Source organism: Microtus pennsylvanicus, chromosome 9, assembly GCF_037038515.1.
Source record: "Microtus pennsylvanicus isolate mMicPen1 chromosome 9, mMicPen1.hap1, whole genome shotgun sequence".
NCBI classification, from domain to species: Eukaryota; Metazoa; Chordata; class Mammalia; order Rodentia; family Cricetidae; genus Microtus; species Microtus pennsylvanicus.
The window spans coordinates 39,913,291-39,920,720 of record NC_134587.1 but is presented as its reverse complement, the minus strand read 5'-3'; the positions used below and the strand labels follow the sequence as shown (position 1 = coordinate 39,920,720).

The window sequence follows — 7,430 nt, the reverse complement described above, 5'->3', positions numbered from 1 at the left end:
CTATGGAAACAGAGCCCTAACTGGTGGTTGAGGAGATGGCATTGGTCAGGCAGTGAAAAGGACCAGGACATCTGAGAGTAAGAAGTGCCCTGCAGAGCCCACAGCTGGGTCAGGGTCATGGTGTGGCCTAGTGTGGCAGGGGGTCTGCCCTGATGCTGTTCAAAATGACAAGAGTCAGGAGTCTGTGTCCCCACTTACAGGAAGGTCCAGCTGGGGTATCCATGCACGAAAAGGACAATGAAGTGGGCTCCCTCCCGGGCAGCGGCCAGGCCGTCTGGGGACTAGCAACAGTCTCTGGTGGTGTAGCTCAGCCCCATTCTCTGCACAGGAGGTCAGAATCCAGATCTCAGTGGACACAGCTCAGGGCAGCCATGGCAGATGGAGGACAGGGCTGTGAAGGGAAGCCTGGCCCTCCCTCCCTGCCGCTGAGTCACCTGTCTTCCCAGGGTCCTTTGTGGACACAAGTCTTGTGGCACAGACATTGCAGGACATTGTGTGTCTTTCTTTGTCTGTGGGTGACATTGCGTTCATTGTCATCAGATCCCAACAACAACAACCTTCCACCTCCATGATGGATGTAGATTTGGCCATGAGAGAAGGACGGGAGGGACATGGTCAGTGCCAAGTGGGCACACATCCCTGGCCACGGGGGATATAAAGGGCACTGTATAAGCAGCCAGAGCAGACCTTCCCCAGGTGACCTGCCTTGTGTGAGAGCCCAGCTAGTGACTAAAGATGAAGAGCCTGCTCTTGACCTTCATGCTTCTGGGGCTGGTGGCTGTCCTGAAGGCCCAGGAAGTTCCATCAGATGACCAGGAGGATGTGAGGAGGGGAACATCAATGGGGAGGGATGGGATATAGGTATGTCCTTCTGCGTGGTGCTGGTAGATTTGAGCTGAGGGGCAACATGTTTCCTTGAAGGTTGAACTTGACCTTGCACTGAGCAGTCAGAACTGGGCTTCCACTATTCTATCAGAAGATAGGTGGCCTCCTGATATAGGGGTTTAGAACAGAAATCAGGTTTTGGTGAGGGCTCCTTGTTCCATGATACCCAGAGCTAGAAGGCCTTGTAGACAAGGGCATTCAGCCAGTGCTGAGGTGTAGGCCTCAAGAGTTTAGGTACATTGATGGGGAGCACACACTTTCTACCATCATGGGGTTGGGTATCTAAAGCGCTGGTATCTATTTTTTGACCAAGGTCCTGGAATACAGGGTTAGCCCTTCTCAGTGGCTGCAGCCTAGGCCCTGAGTGTCTACTCGGGTGCTAGCCCATATGCTGGAACCTGGATAGGAAGAGGGCCATGATTGGGCATGTGCAAAGCTTTGTCTCCTGCAGTACTCTGGAACCTGGTATCCAAAGGCCATGATACACAACGGCAGCCTATTCAGTCACAAGATACCCTCAAAGGTTTTCCCTGTGAAGATGACAGCCCTGGAAGGAGGAGACCTGGAGGCCGAGATTATATTCTGGTACGTGTCCCCAGCTGTGGGCCTCCTTAGTTGTCTGTCTCTCCCTTGCTATCCATGCTATGTTTTGAGTTTGGGAAACTAAAAGATCCCAGACTTTAAGGGGACATAGTCCCAAGAAGTTTCCAAAAGCCGGAACATGGAATTTAGGAGATCTCCTGACCAGGGCTAATTCACCAAAAGAACTGAGATGCTGCGCTGTGGTGCTGAGAGCAGCCTGACAGTGGACTTGTGTTTACAGGAAGAACGGTCATTGCCATGACATTAAAGTCCTGATGAAGAAAACTGATGAGCCTGGCAAATTCACCTCCTGTGAGTCCCTGTGTCTAAGGATGTCCTTCAGTGGCAGCCCTTGGATAGATGGGTCCTCGCTTGGTCCAGCTTGTAGAACTGACCATCCAGTCACTTTCCACATACCAGATATAGAGGTCGTTGTGTAGTCAACTCTAGCAACTGACTGGCTCTTGGTCCCCTGCCTGGATCTCAGATCTTGACCCATGAGAAAACCATGCTAAAGATCAGAAAGCCAGGCAGGGAGATGGATGCTCAGGCCTGGGTCCAACCTCAGCCCCCTTCTCTGAACATCTTAGTTGGCCTTGACAGCTTCCACAAAATGGCTCGTGTCTATCTATGGATGCGATAGAACGGCCAGGGCTAGAATAGACAGGTCTCCTGGGTGACCACTGAAGTTTCCAAGGTGTTCCCTCACATGGTCTGCAATGGTGCCTCAAGGATAAGATACTAAGAGTTATTTCTGTTCACCTACAGTTGACGACAAGAGGTCCATGTATATCACAGCGCTGCCAGTGAAGGACCACTATATCTTCTACTGTGAAGGCCGCCTCCCTGGAAAGTTGTTTGGTGTGGGAAAGCTCATCGGTGAGGTGCCACGGAGGCCCTAAATTCTGTGTCTGGTCTCTAATTCCACCAGACATGCCTGGCACTGAGGACTGGGAAGCCTCTTGGTGCTGTGCCCAGGGTACTGCCCAGGAAATGTGTGAAAAGGACCATTGGGCTTTTGTGCCCTTTGGAGACCTGAGCACTCAGGAACGGTCTCCACCCCAGAAGCCAGCAAATGCCACTTCCAGGGATCTCAGTCAAAGGTCAGGTCAAAGGGAATGTCTTGACAGAGGTCTTTATGGTAGGTAGCCATCCCCCAGGGTAGGTGACAGCCTCATGGCCCCTTAGATTCATGGCTCCTACAGGTCTGTGGAGTGTCCTGTAAGTCTTCAGAGGTTCTCCCTAGGGCCACAGGGTCCCTCAGTATCTGGGTGTCCACAGCCAGTTCTTTGTTAACCACTAGGGTCCTCTCTCAACCTTTGTGTAGGTTAATGCTCCCATCCCTGTCTCTGGCTCTCTGCAGAGCTGAGCCCCATCCCTTAAGCCTGTCCCACCTCCACACAGGGAGAAACCCTGAGGAAAACCCAGAGGCCATGGAAGAATTTAAGAAATTTGTACTGCGTAAGGGACTCAAAGTGGAAGACATCGTTGTACAAGAGTTAAATGGTGAGAACAGGACTGTCCATGCCTCTCCTTGTGTCCCCTGTGTCACTGCTACCTGTGTGTGGCCACAAACCATGTCTGTCTCTGTGCTTCTGCGTCCTCTCTGTGCCAGGTCTTATTGTCCCTTTCGTGTTGTTTCATGTCTGTCCCTGTCCCCTATGTCTCTGTGGTATCTCCATCATTTCCTCAGGGTCACAATGTCACATTCTGAGCCACCGTCCCTCGGTGTTTCCACGTACCTCCAAGTCTCCTGTGCTTCTGTCTACTTTCTCCCTTGCTCTCTCTGGATCCCTGGTTTCTGCACTGAACCTTCAAGGTCCTGTCACCTCTCCCAGGGTTGCCAGGCTCTGCCTCAGGTCTTGGCTGAGGGAGGGTCTGAGCCTCAGATGTGATGGGGTCCTCTACAGGGCCCTTCTCATCCCTGGGCTTCTTTTGGTTTCTACAGAGCACTGTGTGCCTGAAAGCGACTAGGGTAAGTCTCCCCCCACCCCGCCCCACCTGTAGGAATGTAGAGAAGCCTAGAATGTGGGGCTCAGGAAGCCCTGGTCCTCATCCCATCCACACAGACAGGTGTTGTCACCAGAGAGGTGGCCTTGAGTGTAATTTCCAGGACAGCTAGGAAGTCCTTCCTGTTTGTCATGATCTCTCCTAGTCCCTGGTCTCTGCCTTGCCCTGTTCTTCCCATTCTCTCCAGGGAGGCAGAGACCAGGCTGTTCATGGGAGTGGTGAGGGATCTCTTCAGAGGACCCCAGCTCCTAGCAGGGACTACACAAAACCACGGGGAAAGTCCCATATGTGCTCTGGGCCATCCCTGTCCATGACTCCCCTGACTGCTGCTTCTTCAAAATTGGGGGGACTTATATCTCTTCTCTCTGTCACAGCAGCTACCTAGGTCTGCACCTGCTGAGCAAGCCTTGCTGCCCAAACCTGACTAGGACATCCCTGTACCACACCTATCCTGGACCAATCTCCCCACTGCTCCTCCCCGACACCTTCACCTCACCTCCCCCTCCTGACACCAAATAAAGCCCTTTAGCTGTCCTCTGGCTCAGCCTGTCTGTGAGGGGCCTTGGGTGGGCTTGAAGATCCCTGCTGGCAGCAGAGACATGGGAAAAAGTACAGCAACATTGGTGCCCAAGGAGCATGGCATCTGACTTTCCTGGAGAGCCATGTGAGGTCCTAGAGCCCCACCTGGTGAGCCACTGGCTGTCAGGCTGGACCCTGTCAGGAGTGGCTGAGAAGCCCCTGGGGAAGAGGGCTGTAAGGGTTCATCAGGGCTTTGGGCAGTGTTACTGTCACCGCTGGGCTCCTAGTCCAGGAGAAAGACGCCTGCTTGAGAAGCCTAGCTCAGTGACAGGGTGGAGCTAGGGTGAGTAGCTCCTCCATCATGTCCCCTCAGAAAACACAGAAGCAGCCACATCCTTCCCCAACCCAGTCCCCCACCCCAGGCCTCTCCTTGCTTTTTCCAAGAACAAGTGTGTAGGGTTTAACTGTCCAAAAGTGACATGGCCGCCACAGTGTGGGAGAAGATGCCCCGACCCCAGGTGATCAGTACAGCCTCAAAGTGCAAACCCCATGGAGCTGGCTGTCCAGCATGTCACCTCTGCTGAGGGTTGCTGGAACTCAGGCCAGTGTCCCTCAGCTCAGTGACCCTCCTGTCTAACTCTGCCTGATTGGCTGTTCTCTCTGAATTCCTCTCCTTCTGGACCTAGCTCTTGCTGGGAGCTCTTGGGAGTTCCTAAGGAGGGGCAGCTTTGTAGGTGCAGGTGGGGCCTGAGGCCTCCAGACCACTTTGGAGGGCAGGGCCAAGCCAGGCTAGATCCCACATACCAGGCTTTCTTTTTGATTGAGACAGGGACTATGCATGGATTTAACTGTGGGTCCCAGAATAACCCCAAATTCAAAAATTCTATGCTGTTCTCTTTTGTAATCAGTACTTCAGGAAAACTTCTAATGAATCCAAAATATGCAGAGACTGCAATCTGACACCACACCCCACACCAGTATCACAGCTCCCTGCCCCCTGCCATGGGTCAGTACTGGGACTGAGCTGTGATCCTGGGCACTGGGTGTGAAAGCTCAGGGCAGTGACTGTGCCCTGGAGCAGTGAGCAGAATCCTAGCAGGACACAGAGTGGAGAGGTCTCCTCTCCCGCCAGCTGCCCTGCACTGAGCCTTTGCTGACTTCCTGGGCTTCATTACTCCTGGAAGGGAAGCACCAGGGACTCCATTTGAGCAGGGACCACTTCCTTTCTTTGATCTTGGGACCCATTTTCCTTAAAGGCACACTGACTGACCAACCATCTTGTGGTTTGCTGTGGTTAGTTGGCCCCTCATGACCTGGACGGAGCACTTTTAGGTGGTCTGACCACGTTAGGGGCTATGCAGATAGCAAGATAGAGCCAAAGGCACTTTATAAATGTTATGTTTACACCACTGTGTTTATGCAGGAATGCACAAGTTACGGCCTAGGTGTGGAGGTCATGGGACAGCTTTATGGACACAGAGCTCTTTCCAGTTTTACCTGGGACTGGGATTGAGTCAAGTGGTCAGGGTGGGTGCATCTAGTGTGCTTCTCACTCACAGAGCGACCCTGCTGATATCAATGGCACTTTCTCTTCGCCACAGTTAAACAACTAGTGTCCCCCAAGGATGGGATCTTCAGACTAGTGTGTTAGTTTTCTGTGCTCTGCTAAAATACTCTGGCATCGCGACTTAAGTAGGGAGTTTGGCTCACAGTTTCAGACCACAGTCTGTCAAGAAGCCAAGGTGGCAGCAGCTAGGGGAACTGGTCACATCAAATCCACAGTCAAGCAGCACAGACTGGGCCAGTCAGAAGACTCAGGGTAAACCAGCTTGTGACCAAGCCTGACCTGACCCTGAGTTTAGTCCTCGTGTCTCACATGAGGAAGGCTTGATTCCTGTAAGCTGTCTTCTGATCTCTACAAGGTACCGTGTCATCTGAACACACAGGCACAGGCACATTTGAATTCAGACTCTTTGTGTGCCAAATGCATTGGCCCAATCAGAGAGACCCAAGCTCAGCTGGGGCGGGATTTTATGATAGCAGAGGTTGGGGTGAGGTATTCCTAAGGTTTAGGACCCCTGATTGGCTGACATTTGTCTAGGGGCGTCTTGGTGAAGGGGGTGGGTGTGCTGGGCTAAGGGACATCAGGTGCTCCTATGGACAATAGTTGGAACATTAGGAATTCCCTGTGGATGGTCTGTTCCTGGGTGGTGCCTGGGTGGTCTCAGTTTGTGGTCTTTCTTGGAACCAGGTATTGCCTTAGGGTAAACTCTAGAGACTCAGGCCTACTTTCTGGTTGGTTTCTATAGAGTCTGTCTTGGCAGGTGTGTGCCAAGCTACCCTGGGCCCTTGTTGCAACATTGTTTTAAATAAAATAAAATCGTTCTTCTTGTAAATTTAGAATTTGTTTGGTGCTCTTTCCCTGATGGTCTCGAACTTCACAACACCTGGAAGAGGTTTAGACCAGAGTCCCTTGGAAAGGAGAGGCTCTGCTGAGCTGCCTATAGACTGTGCGGTGGGCCCAGGTTCCCAGCGTTTGTGAGCTGAGGTGGGTCTTGCTCTGCTCCTGTAAGTAACCCCTCACTGGTAATCCTATGAGAAATCCCATAATGCTCTTACTTCACCACGTGGGCATTTAGTGTTATCTGTGCTTTGGTTGGTCAGGAGATTTCTAAAGGTGTGTATCACATCTCCCCAGGAAAAGTTTTGTCAGACATTACATGACACCAGATTTCTGTGTGCCTCCTTCTCCTCCTCCCTGAGAAAACCGTCTATACATGTGCCGGTTCTGCAGTGAGTTAGTTGGATGTGGTTGATGAGGAATAGCGTGTGACATTCAGTGTGTGTGGCCTTGCATTTGCTTTATAGGTGTCCTGAGGCATCGCACAGAGAGGGCCTTGCTGGGCTCCTGTGGCGAGAGAGCTGATAGAGGGCAGGGATGGGCAGCCCAACTCCAGAGGCTCCGGCCTCATGGCTGAAGCCCTTAGAGACTCCTGCGTGAGACTGCCTGACTGGAAATCATGCTGCAGAGACTGGCTTCTCCACTGTGGAGATGGGCGGTCCTGAACCTGACTGCACTGTGGAGACACACAAACCTAGACAGGTCTTCCAGTCACGACAGTTTGGAAAATTTGGAGAGTTTGGAAAGGCTCTAAAACCCCATCACTCCCTCATCTTTGCCTCATTCGGGCTGCTTTGGAGACTGTGAAGCCAGAGCATCCTGTTTCTGTCATTCTGCCTACAGTCCTTGGCCAGGGTTGTTCTGAAGTGAGTATTTTTTGCCTGTCTCTGTGTTTTTGTATCTTGGGGGGTGGGAGGGGGAATGTCAAGATGGCAGATTGGAGGCTGTTTCCAAGTGACGCTGTGAAAAATTCAGGAAGGGCCCAGGAATCACAAGAGAAGCGATTGATAGCTGGAAAGCAGAGTGAACAAGG

General features: G+C 52.2%; 1 protein-coding gene across 1 annotated transcript; it reads left to right on the top strand.

The window, feature by feature from the left end:
• The first annotated feature begins 735 nt into the window (after positions 1-735).
• Positions 736-3,441, top strand: LOC142856977 (odorant-binding protein 2a-like). The gene is made up of 6 exons (XM_075984603.1): positions 736-822; positions 1,337-1,470; positions 1,709-1,779; positions 2,236-2,346; positions 2,872-2,973; positions 3,416-3,441. The coding sequence occupies exons 1-6, from the start codon at positions 736-738 to the stop codon at positions 3,439-3,441; spliced, it is 531 nt and encodes a 176-aa protein (XP_075840718.1).
• The last annotated feature ends 3,989 nt before the right edge of the window (positions 3,442-7,430 follow it).

Bases quoted from the DNA above. Each gene is read 5' to 3' on its own strand.
- LOC142856977 (XM_075984603.1), top strand. From the start codon at position 736: ATGAAGAGCCTGCTCTTGACCTTCATGCTTCTGGGGCTGGTGGCTGTC. The intron at 823-1,336 runs GTGAGGAGGGGA...TGTCTCCTGCAG, and splicing joins CATCAGATGACCAGGAGGAT to TACTCTGGAACCTGGTATCC. The intron at 1,780-2,235 runs GTGAGTCCCTGT...GTTCACCTACAG, and splicing joins GCCTGGCAAATTCACCTCCT to TTGACGACAAGAGGTCCATG.